Genomic DNA, 23,688 nt, shown 5'->3' on the forward strand with positions numbered 1-23,688 from the left:
CAGAGAGAGGGAGACACAGAATCCAAAGCAGGCTTCACGCTCTGAGCTGTCAGCACAAAGCCGGATGTGGGGCTCAAACTCATGAAACGTGAGATCATGATCTAAGCAGAAATCAGATGCTTAATTGACTGAACCACCCAGGCACCCCCATTCAGTCTCTTTTTTTGTGGAGATTCAGGAAGATCAAAAACTGTATTGTCACCACTGCCACCTAGTTCCCAGAAGCAAACTCACTCATTTTTAAGCAACAATTTACTTAATAGATCATATTAAATTGTATTGGGGGAAAATGTTTATCCTGGATATTTCAGTACACTAAATAAATCAACATGTTTATTTTCTTTCTGTTTTTCTTCAGAGTCAAGTTCCCATTATGTCATCTCCCTAAAAGCTTTTAACAATGCAGGAGAAGGAGTTCCTCTTTATGAAAGTGCCACCACCAGATCTATAACAGGTAAGCTAAAATAGTTAATCCTCTCGTGACAAGGTAGTCAGTGTTTGAGTTGTGGTGGCAAAAACAAAACCAAACGCCTAAAGCAAAATAAAACAAAATACAAAGAAAAAAACCAAAATGTATGTAGTCATGTTCTGAGCCTTATGAGTATGTGTGTGTGTGTGTGTGTGTGTGTGTGTGTGTGTGTGTGTGTGTCTGTGTGTCTGTGTGTCTGGATATACATGTATACACATATACACACACATATTTCATTATTTTCTTGGTTTTCAAAATTGAGAGGAAGTCAGTCTATAAATTAGTATGTGGGCTTCGAGAATAGGGATCTCTTCTTCTCTGTCTTCTTCAATAGCTCATACTTTGATTCCCCAATACCACTCTTCATTCTCCTGAGCATTTTGTTTCATCTTGCAGATCAGCACAATTTAGGCAGGAAAGTTTCCACATAAAAGCCACCAAATGCCCAGATGGCCACATGCTTCTCTACAGAGGATCCTTCAAGCTAATATGACAAGGAAGGACTGACCTCCTGGGACTGGTTTGGACTAGGCTGAGTCATACAGGTGGCCTTTCCCTGAACCAGGAACTACAGGTCACTCTAACAGTGCCCAGAGCATCATGACATTGGAAGTACTTGCTGCTTCTGAGGTTTAACACCTCTAGGAATTCTTATGTGAGTTGGAGTGTAAAGGCAGCACACAAGAGAAAAAGAGCCCAAGGAACTCAGAAAGGAGTGAGATCCAGGACATTTATGGAGACTATTTGTGGAGTAAGGCTGGACTTACTCAAAAATAGAATAAGTACAAGGCACCGGGGTGGCTCAGTGGGTTAAGTGTCCAACTCTTGATCTCAGCTCATGTCTTGATCTCAGGGTTGTAAGTTCAAGCCCCACATTGGGCTCCATGTTGGACATGAAACCTGCTTTAAAAAAATAGAATTAAGTACCCCCTTATTCTGTTCAGAATCACTAGATTCTGGGGGGAGCTGTTCAGAGTCACTAGAAAGTCACACAAGCACCTCCAAGAGCCTTATGTCTAAAATCTGAAAGTAAAATTCAAGAGGTCCATCTTTTTAATGAACACTTCGATCCTGCCCCCTTTCAAAACTCACGAGCCTCAGACCTCATTTAACTCATCAGCTATCTTCACCTTAATGAGAATAAAGGATCTGAGAGCAGGATTTCATAGCAAGAACTGGAGGACGTGGAAAATTACTAGATGCCTCCTGACAAGGAGAAATAAATCAAAATAGAATAAATAGTGGGATTCTTTGCTACCCCCTAAATGTATGTAAACTTTGTACAGTTTATTTTCCAAACTCACGATCTCCTTTCATAGACTACCTTAAGAATACACAGTTGTAAAATGAATTCATATGATGGTTCCCAGAATATACCATCACTTTATTGATTTCAACCAGATTTTCTTGTAAGGCAAAGTTGTTATTCCACAGTCTCCTTGAATCTTTCAAGGTCTATGACCTGCCTAACGTGGTATGCAAAATTTGGGGTATGTGTCAATAGATTCATTTATCTGGGGAGACCGTTTAGGTCTCTCATTGTGTTATCCAAGGGACTCATGTCTCCCCAGAAGGGCACATAAGAAGTATTACCTTAGAGAATCTTTACTGTCAAACATACGATCTCTAAACACAGAGAGATGAAGCATGTGGAGGTCCAGAATGGAAACATAATGTGATGGAGGTATCTAGAATTTTCATTTCCCCTTATGTTCTTATTCTGCCAGCAGCAGGACTCTTTGGGAAATAACGAGCTACTTTAGCTGTACTTGTCCTTCCCATAATTTTTTTTTTAGTCCATCTTTTTCCTGCCTCTGGTGAAAGATGTTGAGCACCGGCTCATCAACAGGACTTTGAGCTTGTGGTCAGGCCACACAAATTATACTGTCACTAGTCGTTTCAAACTATTTTCGTATCAAAAGTAGAGCCCACAAAGAAGGGACACTTAGATGACCACCCCCAAAAAATCAATTTTTGAGCAGAAAGTAGTAGTAGTAGTAGTAAAAATAGAGTTTAGATAAACTGAAGATAAGTTGCTCAAAAAGAACCATTTGGGACATTAACTTCTGCCTTCACATTTATTGTCATTGTTTAATCCTCAGCATATGGCATTTCCAGAGTGGTTTCTAAAATACCAGTGATCCATAAGACTATTTTTTTTCCTGATTGGACTCTAATCCTAATGGATCTGGGAAATAAATGGATACCAAAACTTAGAAATTGTGCGAGGCATTTTCTAAATGAAGCAGAGTCAGTAAGGGGTTGAAGAGGAATGAATAAAACCAGTTCTTTCCAGAGGAAAAGTATACAATTTTCTTGGATGTGGCAGACTTATTGTGTTTCCCCACATCATGGAGAACAAAGGACAAATAAATGGAATCAAAGGTTAAGGCTCTGGGAGAAATTCTGTCAATAAATGTGTCATAATGCCACAGAGAAGACATTCTCTGTCTTTGAGCTTCTCCCAAGTATTCCCTTGGGAAGACTTGGAAGAGGACAGCATAAAGTAAGTAAAAAATCACAGGCAATAAATGCATCAGGCTGGAGTAAGTATCAGGCCATGGTGCTTTCTACAAGTATATGCTCTTAGATGTTGGCACACTCTGGAGCCTCATTTCATCCTGAATATATTAGTATTAGAGCTGAGGAAAGTTTCAAATGGGTATGTGAAGAGTTTTTAGTTTTCAGTAGAGCTTTGTATTTCTTATTGTTGCAAGAACAAGACATTTTGGGCCTGGATAAGGGAAGAGGGCAAAGGAATAAAGAGGTGTGTCGTTTGAACTTGTTTATTCTCAACTGTTTCATCAATGTCTGAATGAAGTACAATCCAGATGCAAAATTATGTTATTATTTTCAAAGCTTGCTTTGAACTTTGGCGTGTTAGCCAAAAATTCATGAACTCTTACCAAAACATCTATTAGGAACCAAATAGGCTTCTCTTTTTAGCAAAAGTTTTGAGGCTATGTTTTGCCCTTTTAATTTTTGATTTATTTAGTTTTTACTCTTGAATATAACCACTGCAAATCAGTAGCATATAAGGCACCTGAAAACTGGAAAAAGTTGTTCAGCAACAAAAGAATATTTTTAACTTAACTACTCAAGCAGTTTCTCTCCTGAGAGAAAGATAATTAGCAGTGTATGTGGCATTTATGTGTTTAGTGTAGGGCTTGCCATCCACTAGAACATTCTGCTTTATTGGAAAATTTCCATACCTATACTATCCAAGATGATAGATTGGCTTCTATGGCCATGGAACACTTAAAATTGGCTAGTGCAACAGAAGTGGTTTTTTTAATTGTATTTAATTTTAATTAATTCAAACTTAAATTGCCCATGTAATTAGTGGCTCTTGTATTTGATGGTACAAATTTCCAACTTAAAGGAGATAAGTGACAAGCCATGCCTGAAAACAAATTGCCTTAAAAAAGTCAAGAAAAACTTGGCCAGAGATAGAAATTCTTAAATTATGTAAGTCCATAGATAAATTCCAATAAACAACATTACTTGAAATTTAGGGAACGCATTCTGGAACTGAGACTCCAAGAAACTCCACAAGTCATGAAAAATATAGTATTCTACAATCCAAAAACAGCCAGGCTGAATGCTAACATTTCTTTTAGTAGAATTGCTACTTTTCAAAACCTCATATATGGCACCTGTGGAAGATTATTATTATTCATATAGGTTTAAGAGCCAGATTAAGCAAAGAAACAACAAATCAGGTATAACACATTATATCGGTCGGTCAACAAAGAAGTTTGTGATTCAGAGCAGTCTTCCTGTGTGTATAACCTTCTTCTTGGAAAGTCGGCTAAGAATAGAAACAAGTGAGGCAAGCACCAGCCTCAGTTTGGCCAAAACACCTGCCACCAGGGCACCAACCTGATGACTGATCAGGATCCTCCTTGATGCTCTTCAGCTCCCCTTTCATCATTTCATAAATCCATTTGGGTTTAAAGGAGCCCTTAATAAAAAGACACATCAAAGGAAATATGGAAAGCCTGGGCTCTGTCATTAAATTTTAAACACACATTTTTCTTTCTCTCTCTTTCTCTTTTTTTTTTCCCCTTTCCTTTTGTTCTGTTTTTGTTTTCGGGTTTTATATTTTGCTCCAAAGACCACAGCCCAGTAAACTACTAAATAATTCATTGGAAAACAGAGCAATGAGTAGGGGATAGGCATTTGAAATACAGTGGACAAAGTGAAGTAATCAACAAAACCAGCCAGCAGCTGCTGTGCTTGGAACTAGGCTATTTAAAAATATAAGCTCTGTATGTATACTGCTTCAGATATTCCACATCAGGTCATCATAGGCCCAGCCTGAAGGCTTTTTTTTCTTAGTGAGAATACAATATTACATGATTTAAAGGTGAAATTTCAAAAATGTAAAAGTCCTAGGTATAAAATCAAAGACTCAAAATTGGACCCTTACTACAGTCAGAAAATAAGCTCCTCTGATTCTGATACCCCCAGCGTAAAAAGAGTACAACATTTTTCTAGAGGATTTTATAAAACCACACACAGCATTATGCAGGTTCTGATTATGTTAATGGATCAAAGCATGTGTGTATCTCACACAGTTCGTTCTGTCTCCCCGTCAATAACATAAAGTCTTTCCGTGGAACCTGACACTTTGGAACAAGTAATATAGAATCTAGGTATGCCTTAAAAGTCTAAAAACTTATCTAATTACTCTGTGAGAATGTGGGTAAAACGGACACTTCCATGCTTTCTTTAAGGATTTCGATCTGAGAAAACCTGCTGTACCAAGTGCTACAAGAAACCTTGTTATCAAACATATCATTGGACCATGTGGACCATGGACTTGGCCAGTTTAGTTTTATGCAATCATAGCCATAGACAGAGTGCTAAGGACTGCAGGGTCCTTTGGTCTTTATTGTTTGTTTCTTGCTTAAACAATACTTATGCAGATATAAACTAAGCAATAATGAAAGCATTAGGGAAACCAAATCAAGTTAGAAAGGGAGAAAAATAAACAAACATAAGCAAACAGGTATTAGGCATTTATTTCCTTTACAGCAGGAAATAAACCAAACGCTCCTTTGGATCTTGTTATTTTATCTGTGTATTTATAAAACTGTTAAGTTCTATGCTAAACATTTTAAGAAGCAATGTGCAACACTCCAAGAAAAAATGAACTTTTAAAATATATAACTAGAAGTGACCACCAAAAGTGGAGTTGATAAAACCACTGTAAGGAAATGAGTGAATTATAGAAAATAGTCAGTTATTTTTATAATATAGCAATACTGTTTCTAATGAGTTTTCCGATTGAATTAATTGTATTTTTTTCTGTTCTTCTCATGTTCCCTTTCATCATTATTGCCATGCATTTAACTCATTGTGATGTGTTACCACTGATATTTATTTTTTTTAACTCTTTTATTTATGTATTTATTTGTTTGTTTCATTCGGCGGGTTTTTAAACCCAGATCCCACTGACCCAGTTGATTATTATCCTTTGCTTGATGATTTCCCCACCTCGGTCCCAGATGTCTCCACCCCCATGCTCCCACCAGTAGGTGTACAGGCTGTGGCTCTTACCCACGATGCTGTGAGGGTCAGCTGGGCAGACAACTCTGTCCCTAAGAACCAAAAAACATCTGAAGTGCGACTTTACACTGTCCGGTGGAGGACCAGCTTTTCTGCGAATGCGAAATACAAGGTGAAGTTCTAATTGATAGTGTAAAATTTGAAGTGAACTGTCATTTGCTTAATACATTGTTTTAAATGCTTCCTGGGCTGTCATGAGTCATTTTGCTACAGTGGCACTAAGTGGAAGACAAGGCATTTTAATAACTCAATATCTAAAATTAGAATGGGAATAATTGTATCTTAGGAAACAATTCTAAGGCAAGGTAGAAAAACATTAAGAAATGCAAAATGTTATTTGAGTTCCACCAGATGCTGCGTCTGTATAAATAATTTGATTCTGTACAGGGGAATGCCATTTTTCTTTGAAAATAGCAGGGCTCCACATTAGTTTTCTGGATAGATTTTGGTGTCTTTCTTTTTATTTGGACTCTAGATTGACACCAAAGGCAACCCTATTAATGCTACAGAGACTCATTTGACAGCGAATATGACTGGGAACACAGAAGATTTTGTAATAAGGTCTTTAGAAAGCACTCGAAGCCATTGGCATCTACTTCCTCAGTTAGCCTTGAAACACCCTCATGTGGTAAAGAAAACCACAGTGCACACTCCCCTTTGACTAATATGAATGAGACCAACCCCTTTCACTGACTCATCCCATAACTCTGTTAAGAGCTCTGTAGAGATAGATATTTGAGGCATTTTCTTCACTACTTTTAAATCTCTGTCAGCCGGCCTAAGTAACTCCAACAAATAGTTACATATGGGCACAGCTTTGTTACCTCCTAAGCCTGCCACAATATTAGTATATACAAACAGTACACAAAATATAGACACAAATGAGAGAAGCAACAGGTGACTATCAGGTACCTACTGTGCACCTAGAACTGCACTAGATTATAGAGGCAGTTAAACACAGCTTAGTTGTTGCTACTTAACGTATTATTTATAACTTTGCAATGGGTGAGACACTCAATTCCATTGCTACACTTCAAAGAATTCATAAGCTACTCATGTGAGATAATATATGAATGCTCCTTTAAAATATAAAGCTTTACAAGATGAGGACTTGGGATCAAGAAGGTAGCTTTAAAAATAAGATCATACATGGTGCCCAATAACCAAATAACCAAGGAACCAATAGTTCAATCCTGGTCCTCCTGCTTCTTCATATGACCCTTAGGTGCCTTCTCTTTACCACTCTACTGCAATAGCTCTCAGAATTTGAACCTCCTGATATTTTATCCAGTGTTCTTTCCACTAAACTGCCATCTTGCTTAATCCTGCCTCTAGCCAGTGGTGATTTCAGGGATGACAGTATCCTTTGGGAGTGTCAGACTCTAAAGAACCTGGAGATAAAGCAAAATCCCACCAATAATATTCTAAATCTGCCTCTCTCTTCCTGTAGCCATGCTGGATCTCCTTCTAGTCTCTTTGAAATTTTAAGTGGCATAAAACTCCCATTTCATCATATATCAGTTTTTAGGTGAAACCATTTTAAAAAGCTTTCTTTGTTACTGCTGCCCTGCTAGGTCAGGTATTTGGAAACACTCTCCAGGCAAGTCCAAATAGTATCATTGATATAACATATGTTGTAAGTACCCTATCCATCTCCTTGCAGTATTAGATTTAAGACTCAGCAGAACTATAAATAAAGATAACATTATCAGATAGGACAACCAATGAAATACATGAGAACATTTTTTTAAGTCTCTCTTTATATACAGATTGCCCGATTCTAAGTTTGCTTTTAAAAGACTACCTTAAAATTTTTATGTTCATAATGGCTGTACTTTCTCGATACCTTCATTTCACAGAATGGCAATGGGTACTTTGCCAGTATGTGAAATGTTCTGAGGGACAATGATTGTTCTCTGCACAATGGCTTAAGTTCCAAAATTTCTGGAGGCAAATTATTTCAGTTGAATAGTTAATACAGCAGACACAGAATTATTGAGTCTCACAAAGAATGCCTGCAAAGTCAGACTCAACCCAAAAGCTATTTTGTAAGTGGAGGCTGATTTCTCTCATGGATTGATATCTGGGAATAGAAAACAAAGATTTTAAAAGTTCCTCTTCCCACCATCTTCCCTGACCTAAGGCTTTTAGTTACTAACATTCCGTCCCCCTCCTTACGCACCCATGCTCTACATCTACACCCTGTGAAGAAGAGAGTTAGAGGACAGAGTGCAGTACGTTGGGTAGCAAAGATAAATACAGAACGTATCTAGTCCCCTAGAAAGTAGTACAATAAACTTAAGTTTTACAAATAATGGTAATGGAATGCTTTGATTTTACATTGTGAGCTTTTCAAACTACTTTCCTGCCCATTACTTCATTTCACTCCCCAGTACAGCTTTAGAAGGTAGGCAGAGCATGCACAAGATAGAGGGAGAAAAATCAGTACATGGAGTCAGATGCCACGGGCACAAGCATTGGTTTTGCTGTGTCCTGTCATGTCACTGAATTTACTCAATCTCATTGTCATCTATATGACTAGATTATTCACACCTACTGTAAAAAAAATAAGCTCCTCCGTAATTAAGCATGTATGTAGATCCCTTTATGAAGACACAGATAGGTTGTATAACTTGAAAAACAATTTCCCATGAAACTACAGCTAGAGTTTGCATGACCTTATGGCATTATTCTAGGCTATCTCCACGGGAGTACCCTTCTACTTCATGTAATCCCATATCAAGCCATAACCCAGACATTTATATTTTGATTGTCTAAAGCTCTGTTTTGATTTTCCTTATCAGAAGGAACAATGTTCTGTAATTTAGTTTCTACTAAAATGATTAATCACATGATGTTTTATACAAATTTCTATTCAAAACCCATTCATTGAGTATTGACCAGTGCTTACCAGATATAACATGGGGATTACAGAAGGTACAGAGTTTTTCAAGACTCAGTTTCACCCTCAAGATATCCCTCCCAATAGGGAACCTAATGCATTTGTAAAGTTAAATATCACATGAGACAATGCATGAAATACTGTAGCTAACATTTATCTAAAGCTTCCCTGGGTTGGATACTATGTTTTACTTTACACTTTAAATAATGCCAGGAGGTCAGTGCTACAGTTATCTCCATTTTATGGATGAGCAAACTGAGGCTCAGAGAGGTAGTACCTGGGTAGTCTATGCTCACAAAAATAGCTGACCGTGAATTTCCAAAGTACTTCTAGGCCAATGACTTATTCTGAGCAACGACCTTCCATGAAGTTCCCGAGAAAACAGTGAATTCATGGTATTTACAGAATGCAAGTATGTCATTCTAAAACGCAAACAAGGACAATATTACTTAGTGGTCTCCCAAACACCAGTGATTTTTATTGTCAGAGAGGCTAGTTTTATAAAAAGTATGATCCTTTTGTCCTAACTGAAGTATTTCATCATCATCATCCCATTTCTCCCCTTATTTCCATTTGTAAGACTTAGAAGTGTTCATGATAGTGAAGAAGACAGGATTGGAAGTTATATTTCAGCAGGTCAGATACTAGCTGCCTATGTTGTGTTTTATTTGATGGGATTCTATATTCCTGAGTCTACAATGTATTTTTACATTTACTTAGGGCCCACGTTTTTATAGCTTTTTTAAAGAAGAGCTTCTGATAGATGTTTATGAGGTTATCACTTTAATAGGATGGATGGGCACATCATCAAAATGTTATTAGTACAGTTAAATATTTATTTGGTTTTGTAATGAAATGTAGGATTTTCATAGCTATAATCTCAGGATTCATAGTACAATAAAAAAGATATACCACACTACAGTAGTATGGGAGGAGATAGGTGTGACATAGGTGGGGAAAAAGATCTTTCCTTGATTTTCTAGACATAGATATATAACAAAGGTAGTGAATATAAAAGTAAAAATAAATATGAAACTTTGGAGGAGGGTCAAGATTTAAATACCAAGCATAACCTGATACTTGTAAGTATCATAGAGGCATAAATGGGCTAAATTTGCCTGATCATGTGGAAAATATGCATTAACCTGGAAGATTAACGTATTTTTTTCATTACCATCTTGATTTCTTGAGTAAGCAATAAAAAATAGATAATTTACTTTCTACTAAAATATCTTTAACCTGCTATTTAATTGAAAAAGAATGGTTTCAAGAGACAAATAATATTAACACTAATATAGTCTTTTAATACTTACCCAATTTGTCATTCCCTTCCTAATCAGTTGCTCCAGTGACCATACTTAAATGTGTGTTTAATGTGAACACTGGACAAAAGAAAACCACATAATACAACATCGCTTTTGTCTTTTTTCTTTATAATACTAAAATAGATTCTGGGATCACTAAAAGTTTGCCCTCTAAAGATTTTTTTTTTAAATCACAAGTAGTAGAACTCTAAAAACTAATTTTATTACTGTGAAAAACAATCATGATGAGCTACTTAAAATACATAAATTAAAATTTCTGGAAAAAAAAGATTTTGATTATTACAAACAAATTACAGTTAAAGTCAGTGAAGATTGCCTTAAAAACGGAACTGAGAAGCAAACAGAACTGGTCCTGACACACTGGTTATTGCCCTCCTTGGAAAACTGATCAGCTGGCCGCCCCTCTGGACAACGTCACATCTGATTTTATCCACCGTGTTTTAGGTATATAATCAGCCAGTGTAAACTGGTTGACAGAAGGGAAGTAGAGCCAGTTCTGTGTCAGAGCTTTTATGCTGTTTGGAAACAGACTCTTTTTTTGGTTATTTGGTAGTCTCTGTACATGTTTTGATTTACCAAGTTGACAGAGTTCATCTTTTTTCTCTTTGCTTATGTCCCACTTGTACAGTCAGAAGACACAACATCTCTGAGTTACACAGCAACAGGCCTCAAACCCAACACGATGTATGAGTTCTCGGTCATGGTAACAAAAAACAGAAGGTCAAGCACATGGAGCATGACTGCCCACGCCACCACATATGAAGCAGGTATGTGAAGAAAGGCTTGCTTCGAAATTTTGACTCTTGGCATTTGGTAACGGTATTTCCCAGGTTTTGTGGGTATCAGAATATATGTGCACTATGATGTCTAAGTCCCACCTCGTCCTGCAGGAAATAGTTTATTCTTTGTAGTTCAAAGTACTTTCATATCTAGTATTATCCTCTCCACTCTACAAAAGAAGAAAATGAGTCCTCAATATATTGAATAATCTGGTTTTAATCTGGGTGTTAACTCCAGGGATCTAAATGAATATAAATCTTTTTTCTCAATTCCTTTAAGTGAAAGCAGAAATCCATGCACTGAACTCTGTCCAAAACATTTGAGTCTTTGATTAGTAGTCATGGTGGGCATTTACTTTTTTGGAAAGAAATTAGATACAAAATAAAACATTGCGTTACAGCCATAATCACATTGTAATGTTTACCATAAATAACCACAACTAGGTATGGGAAGAAGTTTCCTTGTGGTTATGTTCACTCCTTGGCAATAAGACAACACAATGGAAAAACCTTCATGCAATTTGAAATAGTTCAAATCGCAGGAAAATGTAACTCACTGTAAATTTTTACCAGTCACATTTACTATGGATCATAAACGTTGAATTCATAACCTTAACAGACATGCAGTACACTTGGCTTTTATAGTTCACAGAAATCCAACATCTGAAGAATAGGGAATCAACATGCTTTTGGATTGGTTTCATGGTATTCTAGTTAGGGGTAAACTACACCACACATTTCCAAATTAAAAATAAAGCTGTACCAATAAAACTCTCAGGTAAGTTGAATTTCTTTTTCCATTAGAATTTGTCCCGTGGCATTGCAATTGTGACCCTTATTCCAAGCTACTACTTTAACTCAGAGAGTCTGCTGTTAATATTGTTACATTTTTGTGGATACTTCTTTCTATAAGAAGTTTTCTAGTTTGTCGGATTTAATTTCAACACCCTTCTTTTTTTTTTCATCTTCTTCTGTTTTACATGTTTACGTATATTAACTCTTTCTCCTAGAATTCTGCCCTAGATGCCAATGTTCACAGCTTCAAAGGAAGAATGAGACATGCTGAATGAATTATGTACCATGGGGAGAATAAAGGCCCTGCTCTTCCTTTTTACTTAAAAGGAAATGAAAGGAGTTAAACATAAACCAGTAAGACATTAGGTCTTCCCTGAATGAAAGAGAAGGAGTAGTAATTTCCTCTTAAAGCAAGCAAATTCATTCATTTTTCCCTTTCATAAAATGCACCCTAAAATCTGAATTGATAAATGTATTCTCTTGATTTTTCATCAACTGCATAGCCTTGTAGGGGTACTAGCAGTGAGACCCATTTCTGACAAAAAGATATTAACTGCTAGAGAGTGGTTTTAGGCAGGGTGATTGTCAAAACAGATAATGATCTGGACAAAAGTGTAAATAGCATGTGGATGAGATCTCTGGGTGATGATGAGAAGCAAGAAATAATTCACAAGTGTCTTCAGACCTTTAGAACTGTAAGAAGGAAATGAACTGAATGAAATAACACTACGTTTGCTTCTAATTCTGTAGTAACATTAAAGACTGTATAGGGCCACATAGTTATGTTCTTGTGCCTGGAATTGTTTATGACAAGGGTAAGAGTGGTTGGTAAATCCTTGAAATAAAACATTTCATTCTGTCCAGGTGATAAATCCTCAATTTTATTCTAGTTAAGTAAAATATAAATAATTGGAAGGACATCTGAAATAATGAAATAATGCAAAAAAATAAACTGAAATAATATAAGAAATACAACCATAGAGTGTTGGGCAAGTTAGAATCTGAACAAACAGAGCCAAATATAAATTCTGTCTAGAGAAATAAAGGAGAGTTTCACAAAAGAAATAATAATTGAACTATGGCCAGGGAGGATCATCAGGTACCTATTCCAGGAACTTCCAAGGAAAGGAGCAGCATGTACAAAAATACATGAGCAAGTATCAGAAAGATGTCTTCTAGAGACACTTGTGAATGGTTCAGAGCGACTGGACCACAAGATTCATGGGGCAACAAGGGGAAATGAGGCTGTAAAAGAAAGTGAAGTGTAAATATCAGGGCCTGGTATTTATTATTTGTTATTTATTTACATTTAATCCAAAGAAGATGGGTAGTCAGTGAAGAATTTCTAAAAGGTCTCCTCTGGGCGGAACCTGTGAGATTGGAGAGGAACAGACCAGAGACGTTCTGCTGGATTCAGTACACATCCCTGAAGTTGTTAGAGCCACATTCTGTCCAAACAGTGTGCAGCTTATATGATAATCCTAAACATTTAAGCTCTTGATTGCAATACCAGAATCGCTACTCACCAACATTCACATGGCTTGAGGAAAAAGAAAAACTTGCACAACACCTGAAATAGATTGGCTGTTAGAAAAGTTTTATTGGGTTGTTTTGTTGTTTTTTTTTTTTTTTTTTTTTTTTGAAAAATAACCACCTCTTCAGTGTATTATTTTGTTAGGTAAAGTTGAAGTCATTTTTATCTTTTTTGAAAATAGTAACAGATTCAGTAAAGCAGTCTAATCATCACCATTTAACTGTTTTCTAAACAGCCATCAAGTTGAATTTTAACCCAGTTAAGAAAACACACACTATTCTGAGTAGTTAGAAAGACAGATCTTTTAATTGCTTCCATAATCAGAAAATTCCTTATTATGCTTGGTATAATACTCTAAGTCAATTTGTGACTATATGTTACCTTCCTATCTCTGGCTTAGAAAATATCTTCAATGAACTCTTTATGAGACTAATCCATCTTTAAGAGAGTATTGCCTCTTTGATATTTTGCTGTAACAGAACTTTTCTTGCAAGAATGGCCTCATTCTTGGTTCATTAAACCATATACATATGTAGTTTCTTTACTCAGGGTTCAACTACACTAGACCTATGTATTCTCTTCCTGTTTTCATTTTTTTTAATTTAAATATATTAAGTACCTTGTCAGGATATTATAATAAGGTGCAGCTTTGGTTAACCTGGAATACTAGTGGCTTTGAGAACTAGGGCATTGGAAATAAATGTTATGCTAGATGGAAATGTTTGGCGTCTCCTTCACTTGAAATTATATTCGGGAAGAGAAACTGGAAGTACAGTAACTCAAGATTCCCCATGACAGGGCCAACAGAAGTGCCAAAGAGAATGGTAAAAGCGAAGAATTCAGAATTAGGACCAAACTGTACCTCTCTTGTAATACACAAGCATTCTTATGCAGAGATCTGGAAATACCTCTAGAACCCATTCATAGAACTTAAGATATGTTCCAAAATTTCCCAGGTCAAACTGAGGGTGACTAAAAGAGACTATCAATAATCGACTTGGAGCATTGTGCATTGCCTAGAAGGAAAACTCACTGCATTTCAAAGCATAGACAGTGAAAAAGCAGGTCTAAAGAAGCCTGGAAGACAGTGGACTGGCTTGGCCAGTGTACTGCCACCTTTAAAATATATTCAGGGGCGCCTTGGTGGTTCAGTCGGTTAAGCATCCGACTTCGGCTCAGGTCATGATCTTGCGCCGGCCCGTGAGTTTGAGCCCATTGGGCTCTGTGCTGACAGCTCAGGGCCTGGAGCCTGCTTCAGATTCTGTGTCTCCCTCTCTCTCTGACCCTCCCCCCATGCTCTGTCTCCTTCTGTCTCAAAAATAAAAAAATAAACGTTAAAAATAAAATAAAATATATTTAAAATTTTGTTGAGCACAATGTGAGAGGAAAATAATTTTCCTTTTATTCTTCTAGGCCTTTGGCTGAGACTCCTCCATAATAAAAGATAGATTAATAGGAGAAAAACAAACAGGAGTTTAAAAACTTGTATATCTCCTGTATACATGGAGGATACCCAGGAAAACTGTGTTACTCCCTAAAATGTCCCAAGCCGTCACCTTATATACAATCTCCAACTAAAAACAAAAGAGTATGTTGTGGGGTGGGAAGCCAGTTATGGGAGGTTTTCAGGCAAATCACAAGAAACAAGAGTGTCATTGTAATGCAGAATTAAGTTCCTACCTTCTCCTTAATAAAAGTTTCTAGAGATTTTGTCATTCTCTTCTTGGTACCTAGAGGGAGACACTCTTACAAATAAAATTTCTCTTATAAAAGGGTAACATCTACTAAATTTGCAGAGCTTTTCCGATGTCTATTGTGGTCTTGAAATAATCAGCCTAAAATAGTCTTTAGGCCAAAGAGGCATATTTTGGGGTGATAAATTCTGCCCCCCCTCAACAACATGTAGGAAAAGTAACTCTAAGAAAGACAGAGTTTCGTGCCTTCCTATTCCACGCCAGGCTGATACTAAGACCTTCATAGATTCCATACCTCTTCTATTTTCAAATATTTTTTTTGCCTTCTTGTTAGGAGATAACCTAGTATGTTTGCCTAGGCAAGATGGTTAAAACATCTTAATGCATTTAAGTACATTCTTTTCTTTTTTCTTCTTCTTGCTTTTAAGAAAATATAGAATTAGGTGACATTTGTATTTATAAATCCTACAGTTGGTACAGAATTCTGTCTCTTGGAGACAGGTAGCCATCAGTCTCACTAAGTATGTGTGAATTTCTTTGTTCTTATAATAATTCTTAAATGTTTAGTGTGGTGCTCACTTGGAAATATCCGTTATACTTTTCTTCTCTGTATTCACACATACTCTGTTCTCTTTTCCATATTGGAAGTCATTTGACTTCCATGGAAAAAACATTAATTTCTGTATTTTTGTTTGCTTGTTTAATTAAAACACTTGAAATAAATCGAAACTGGTAGGATAAACATGATATACTGCACGACGGATTCTGAGTGTCAACATCATGATTAGAAGTCTCATAAACGTCTGTTTTCTTTCACATCCAATGACAAGGCCTTGTCTTTGTTTCTTCTCGTAGCCCCGACCTCTGCTCCCAAGGATTTGACAGTCATTACTCGAGAAGGGAAGCCTCGTGCTGTCATTGTGAGTTGGCAGCCTCCCTTGGAAGCCAATGGGAAAATTACCGGTAAGCATCTCTGCTTACATTCCCAGCATTGCTCTGCTTGCCCTGCGATTGCTTACCTCGTGTGTACTGTCCATGCCTTTTGTGTATTTGTTTTCTGTCCCAGAATTTCAGTGTACTCCCTGATGCTTTCTGGTTGTCTCTTCTTGCCCCCCACTGACCATGGAATTTCTTCTAAAGGTGCCTACAAATATGCACACACACACACACACACACACACACACACACACACACATTTCACTTGAGTTGCTTCTTGAAGGATGTGTATTTTAATTAGTATAGACCTTTTGTCTTTCATCTTGTGGAGCATTAGGACAACCTTCTAATGGAATGTCTCTGAGCATAAATGACTAACAAGAAGCTGGTTGTTTGGCAGTTATAAAATACAAAAGACACCTAATGACCATGTATTTTTGAATGGCACATACAAAAGAGGTTTTTAGTTCCTCACTTTAGCTTTTAGCTTCTTACTTAAATCATAAGGTTCATAAAATACTTAATATTGACTGACAGAAATTGAACTTAATGAATATTTCACAGTGACACATTTTATTTTGCCAAATATTGCTGATAACATCAATGCCTAATTAAAGCATCCATTAGAAGCCTGTAATGTTAATTTAGTATGAAAAATATAATGGAGTTCTATCAGGGATTTTGCATTTAAATGATCACTTTAGGCTTTTAATAGATGTCTCCATAGCATATAATTATTATGAAAAATATTGTATAACTAAAAATGTGCACATTATAGTCTAATTAACTTGAACCATTGGGTTAGGCACATGTAAGAGTCACTCCTTTTTCTTCTTTTTTTTTCATACAAGTGGATAGCACTATTATAAATTAGCAAAGTAATTCAGTCATTCTGTGATAACAGAGATAAGCTTGGAAATTACAGTTCAGATGGCACACTTACTTTGTGTGAGTTACTTTCTGAATTTTCCAAAATGAAAAGATAATGTGAAAATTCCAAATGAGATTTAAATTTAAGTTGAAGACTTGTTTTCTCTAGGAAATTGCTCTTAGTGCAATAGCAAACAGAATTTTCATTTGAGCTGACAAATACAGAAAAAGAAGAGGGATATTAAATCTCCCCAAAATCTTATATGCTGAGTTGTCACTCTGCCTGACTTTCTAAAACTGAGCCTGGCTCATTCTAATTTTCTCTTTCTGTTTCCCCTCAGTGCTATGATATATTTTCATTGGTTCTATTTCAGTGCTTTTTTTAGATTTTGATTTGTTTACATGATGACTTTTTTATTATGTTATAAACAGTTATTTATAAGCATATGGTAAATCAACAGATAATAAGCTTAAGAAGAAAAAAACAGAATAGAAGTTGTCTAAGTAAAAACAAGTTCTGATGGAAAAAGTACATATTTTTTGGTAAGGGATACAATAAGTCATATACTACCCAAATTCTCCACTCTTATTGAAATGAATCTCATCAAATAGTCAATGTAAGCAATGGAATGTGTTTTCAACTCTGAAAGGAAGCTTAATTTTGCTTTTTCAGGGAAAAAATGGAAGTCTGCTCCATATTAAGAAATGCAAATTAATCTAAGCAATAAAATTCTGTGTGCCAAAGTGACAGTGCATGTATAAGAAACCTTCTCCACATATGTTACTAAAAGTTGTATGTTCTGGGGCGCCTGGGTGGCTCAGTCGGTTAAGCGTCCGACTTCGGCTCAGGTCATGATCTCACAGTCCATGAATTCGAGCCCAGCGTCAGGCTCTGTGCTGACCGCTCAGAGCCTGGAGCCTGTTTCAGATTCTGTGTCTCCCTCTCTCTCTGACCCTCCCCCGTTCATGCTCTATCTCTCTCTGTCTCAAAAATAAATAAACGTTAAAAATTAAAAAAAAAAAAAAAAGTTGTATGTTCGGTATTCACTCTCTCACAATGGTAAGATAAAAGTATGGGAGGAAATACTTTTTACCGTCAAAAGCCTAGTTTATTTATTGAAACAAAATTGTTATGATCAAGTTGAGATAATTGGACTCAACTCAACAGGGAGCAAAACCCTTAAGATAGTGTCTATTCCATACATATTGATTCTTTCAGTGAAATTACTTCCAGGAAACAGGATGCCGAAATATCCAAAACACCATATAGCAGAGGGCCCAGATTTACTACGCTGTGTTTTTCTCTAAAGTACAAAGGAAATGTGAGCTCTTTTCCAAAGTGTCAGAGCGTGTATGTGCCGATGTGGCAGAATGTGCTCACATCCTACCTTTATGTTTCTTTTGTTTCCTAAGTCCTTGCATGCACACAGCAGTAGAGCAGGGTGGTTAGGACCCTAAGCTTCTGAGGGAGATACCTGGGTAAGTTAACTTTCCTAAGGTCACTTTCTCATCCATAAAAATAAGGATAGTAATATAACTTCTTTTGTAGAATGTAATAATAAACTGCTGAGAAACGTCTCTGATGTCCAGTGAGAACTAAAACAAATCAGCTGTTATTATTCCCATTTGAAATCCATTCTAGGGTGTGGCTTTACTCATGTACTCTGCATAGAACCGAGCATCAATTTGTAAATATATATACTTCAAAAAGATTAAACAAAAAAAGAGGACAAAGAAGGAGATCTAGATAATGCCAATGCCTAGATTCCTTGATCGTAAACTGGCAGCTTAGGAATTTGTGCTGAGATTTTCAGGAGAGAATGGAGAGAATTTATTATATGCTTGGCATCATGCTAAGCACTTTAGTATTATAAGGGATTCCATCTTCCTATTATTCCACCTCAAAATAAGGAGACGAGAGATTTCTAGGGGAAATAACTTTCCCAGAGTCAAATAACCAAGAAGTAGCAGAGCTAGGATTTAAAACTCATGTTCATACTTTTCACTATTACACTACGTTTTGCTCCAGCTTATTAGTATTCAACTGGTTCAAATCAGTGATTCTCAACTGATTTATGTTTTAATTTATTTGAGAAAGGATTGAGCATGCTATATTTTAAAAGCTCCCCAAGTGATTTTAATGTACAGCTAGAGTTTTGAAACATTGATCTAAATAAATGCAGCATCCAACATTAACATCAGAGACCAACATAGTTTAAAAAAAAAAAAAAAAAAAAGTTAGGTCTTCAGAGATTGTTTCCTTATCAGTACTATCCAATGGATAAGATTACGTTATCTTTTTTGTGTGTCATTTGATGTTCTAGTCCTGTTTTCCTCTTTCTTAAATTCTCTTTCCTCTTGACTTTTGTAAGATCACCTACCCACTTTTCTTTCCAATTTCAGGCTAGAGCTTCTCAGTCTTATTAGCAGACATTTTATTTGCCGTTTCTTAAATAGATCTTTTCGTTCTCTTTGTTACTTTATCTGAAAAAGTGTGTATAGTATAGCCAGGGCTTCGGTGAATACAAACTCATGTCTCTGAAATCTGCATCTCCATCCAAGGAATTCTAAACATGCATATCCTACCTCATATTATACATTTCCTCTTGCCTGTTTTATTGGCACCTCCTACTATTCCCCAATCCTTCTCTCTCTCCCTTCTTTCTCTTTTTGTTCTTTTTTTTTTTTTTTTTTGTCTACCGCCCACCATAACCAGCCAAATAATGCATTCTTATATTCTGTAATAGGTTGTAAGACCGTCCAGGGTTGTGGCCCCACTGAGCACTCATTACAGTCAGACGTGTCTAAATATTCTAACTCCCATCATTTAAAAAATTTTCAGGCTCACCCCATTGGAAAGTTGGAAATTTAGCCATCTTGACTTCTTCCTCCACCTCCCCTTCTCATATAATCAGGAGAAAAAAATCTAAACGCTTATTATGTGGCTGAAAATTCCATAAAAACAGGTTTCAGATTTTGATCAATACTTTGTCTTCAGTAGCAATATTCTTGACACTTAGTAGTTAATTAATAAATATTTATCGAGTAGAATAATCATTGAATTGCTATTAAATCTAGTGTTTGACTCGAAGTCAAAGTTCTAGCTCTTCCAAATATGACACTTCCTTAAGCTTTACTAATACTAAGAAAAAAAGAAAAAAGAAAGGAAGGAAGGAAGGAGAGAAAAAAATGAATTGATGGAGCATTTACTACGTAGTCACTATATGTAAGATATTATAAAATGAATACCCACCTATATTAGATTCCTACAATGCATTACCTCATAGCAACTTATTTTCAGATGAGAATATTGAGACATACTTAGATTAAGCAAGTTGGTCAAGGTTGCAAAGCCAGGAAATGATAGACCTTGAAGTCAGGTCTTCCTGAATCCATAGCCTGGTGTTTTTTTTTTATTTTTGTTTTTGTTTTTTTAGTATTTTTTTTTTTACCACAAAGAAGGAAGAAGTGAGTCCACCATTATATATCTATTGATATACATGATTATCAGAATCAGTTTTTGAAAGAGGAAGAGCTCATACTGGGCTGAGCTCCTTGCTAGTAGGAATCATCTTGGTCTTCCTGATACTTAGCAGGTGACCCATGGAAAGGAATCATTGGTCTGTAGGAATAAGTACAGAAAAAGACAGAAGAGAGGAGAAAGGTGGAATTGCACATTTTCTGACACTTTCCTTTTGGAATTACAACTACCTATTTGTATAACTAGTCAAAATGACAGATGTATGATGTTACATTTTATATGTATTTAGACAAATGTGATTCTAGCAGGAGTGCCCACTTGTGTTAACAATCCCAGGTCTTATCACCCAACACAGGATATAGTTTTCATTATTTGGCTGGTTATGGTGGGTAAGAGACAAAAAGAAAGTAGAAAAAAGTAAGAGAGGGGCACCTGGCTGGCTCAGTCAGTTGACCGTCTGACTCTTGATTTCAGCTCAGATCATGATTCCAGGGTCGTTGGATCAAGCCCTGTGTCAGGCTCTACGCTGAGCATGCAGCCTGCTTGAGAGTCTCTCTCTCTTTCTTTCTGCCCCTCTCCTTCATTCATGTTCTGTCTCTCTCTAAAATGACTTTTTTTAAGTAATAAAAAGGATGAAGAAAAAAACTTGGACACAGAGAAATGAACATATAGGTACAAAAAGGTTCTGGGAAACAAACGGATTCGTTCTAACCTGTGTGGAAATCCGTATGCTAAGACTTCAGTCCCACACCAAACTCATACATCCAAATGAAATTATATGGTTTCTCTAAGGCCAAAATTTAGAGTTGATGATTAGAGAATGATGTAGCAGTAAGTTTCTATTCTCCATCTCAGGTCTCAAATTTACAAAAAAAAAAAAAAAAAAAAAAAAAAAAAAGACTTCCCCATACGTATCAGGGAATCACTTCAAATAAAATTGGGAATTGTCAAAAGCTGATGCTTACACACTTAATCCTACTTATTTGATGCCAGAATTGTCATTTTTAAATGCTTACTTGAATCCTTTTTACGAACGAAAAAAAAAATCCCCAAAACACAAGGAAGGCAAACATTTTATTCTCATTTGATAAGTAAACAAAATCAGGAATAAATATGGCTGACCTGAGATGAGAATACAATTTTCCAAGTTTTCAGTGTCATTGAACACTTACAACAGCCCACAATACCTCTACAATTGCATTAAATGTCATGAATGTAAAACATTATGTGCTGACTGGCCAGAAGATTTCATTCAATAACTGAGTTTCAATACCTATTATGTGAAGTTGATTTTATTGGTTTCTCTGAAGAATAAAAAGTAATATAGGATATGGCTCCTGAACTAAAGGAATGTTCGTATCCCTTTGAAAAGATAAGACATGCACATAATAAAAGCTAAAAACAAGCAAACAAACAAACAAACAAATAAATAAATAAAATACCAGAGTCTTCTATTCAGGACAAGAATGGAGACTATTCTGACTCAAGAAATATTAGAAGATTGTATTGATATTGATCATGGGGGTTGTTATAAATGAGTCAGAAACAACTTCTTTGCCCAGTGATATTTCACAATCCCTTTTGAATTATGGTCTCCCAATTTTAATATGAACCAGAAGGAGGTTTCAGATAGTCTTTCTAAGTTTTTCAGAATTCTTTACCTGGGTCTTTCATCTTTTACTGAGCTCTCTGCATGATAAGACATTCATATCTGCTCATCAACATCTCAACAGATGCCAAAAATGCACAGATTCCACATATCAACTAAAGCAGTGATTCCTGAACTTGTTTGAATACAGAAATCACCTGGAGTGCAGATTGCCAAGGTCACCATTAGCCTATTTTGTTGTCTATTGCTGCGTAACGGTATCACCACAAACAACACACATTTGTTATCTCAGTGTTTCTGTCAGTCAGGAATCCATGCACAGGACTTATAGGCAGCAGAAACCTTGTATTTTTAAATATGGCAGATATTTTTGTTTCAAATGGTCTATTCAGTTTTCAGATTCTGTACATTGAAGCAATTATTTGTCTGATCTTTGTAATATCAAAAAAAATCATTACTTGCCAAAGTGAATACTGTAGGTTATAGATTGTGAATGTAAAAAAAATGATTGCAAATTATATTTGGGAAACATGAGTGTTTAGAAACAGAAGTATAGCATGCAGTCAGTATACTAAACAAAGTTAAATTCATCTATTTATGCAGCTTACATCTTGTTTTATACCTTGGATAAGAACATACCAATTGATGACTGGGTTATGGAAACAATCAGTGGTGATCGGCTTACTCATCAAATCATGGATCTCAACCTTGACACTATGTATTACTTTCGAATTCAAGCACGAAATGCAAAAGGAGTTGGGCCCCTGTCTGATCCCATCCTCTTCAGGACTCTGAAAGGTTTGAATCATTTTCTAGTACAGTATAGCCTTTCTTTTTCTGTGGGATTGTTGTAAAATAGTTATGGAGTCTGAGTTAGGAACTGTCTTTGCCATGTCTGTTGGCAGCATGACTACAATGGACATTAAAAATAAATTTAAATGTACATTTTTATGCTGAAAGCCAGCATGTCAAAGAAAGGTCTATTTTGTTATCACATTTTCTGCCATTGGCACAAGGCAGGAATATTTAGCTTGACTTTTTTTTTTTCATTTACAATCCTTTTGGAATTTTGTATTGATTTCATGTATAGTGGTTCTATTCAAAATATAATGAAACTTTTTTGCCATTTTATGTAAGGAAGTAAAAATTAAAAAGCACTGAATTATGTGAATGCCATACTACTGCCCTTTTAAATGTTTTCTTTGAGGAACTATTATCCTTATATATAAAAAGAAAAGTTGATATGGCAAGACAGAAAATCTCAAACAAAATGAATGTGTTTATTTTAAGACCTAGGGTAGCAACAAGAAAAAAAAAAATCTTACAGTATGATTACTAGAAGAAAACTCCCCATGCTTGCAAGAGTAAAAATAGCTACTCAATTCAAGCATAGTTATATCTTCATAAAGAAAAATGGTAAGGCCCAAGAACAGTGACTACATCAAAATAAACTTCATGTTAGTCCTTACTATTTTAGAACAGTATTATTTTTTCTGGGAGACAAATGGTTTCAAGAGCCTCTGTAATTTAGCAATTGAAAAAAAATGGAATGCTTCATAGCTGATATTTAAAGATGTACATTTAGGTATGATGTGTGTTGTTCTAAAGCCAGGTACTCTCTTTTAAACCTGTGACCACATTATGTCTGTACATGTGGCTGAAAACTTGGTAATACATGATGGAAAACAACTGAAAAATTAGAAACATGAGGATGGTTGAC

The 23,688-nt window shown here is 36.0% G+C and overlaps 1 protein-coding gene across 2 annotated transcripts in view; it reads left to right on the top strand.

Annotated features, from left to right (window-relative positions):
* Positions 1-23,688, top strand: part of DCC (DCC netrin 1 receptor) — a 1,134,523-nt gene that overhangs the window by 1,002,002 nt on the left and 108,833 nt on the right. Inside the window, exons 16-20 of one of the 2 annotated variants that reach the window (XM_078435224.2) lie at positions 359-454; positions 5,923-6,155; positions 10,899-11,037; positions 15,928-16,035; positions 22,572-22,766. In XM_078435224.2, the coding sequence (XP_078291350.1) occupies positions 359-454; positions 5,923-6,155; positions 10,899-11,037; positions 15,928-16,035; positions 22,572-22,766 (771 nt within the window). The remainder of the gene's footprint in view (positions 1-358; positions 455-5,922; positions 6,156-10,898; positions 11,038-15,927; positions 16,036-22,571; positions 22,767-23,688) is intronic. The other variant, XM_078435225.2, reaches the window with a different exon arrangement.

The sequence above is a fragment of the Panthera onca genome, chromosome D3, assembly GCF_046562875.1.
Source record: "Panthera onca isolate mPanOnc1 chromosome D3, mPanOnc1 haplotype 2, whole genome shotgun sequence".
NCBI classification, from domain to species: Eukaryota; Metazoa; Chordata; class Mammalia; order Carnivora; family Felidae; genus Panthera; species Panthera onca.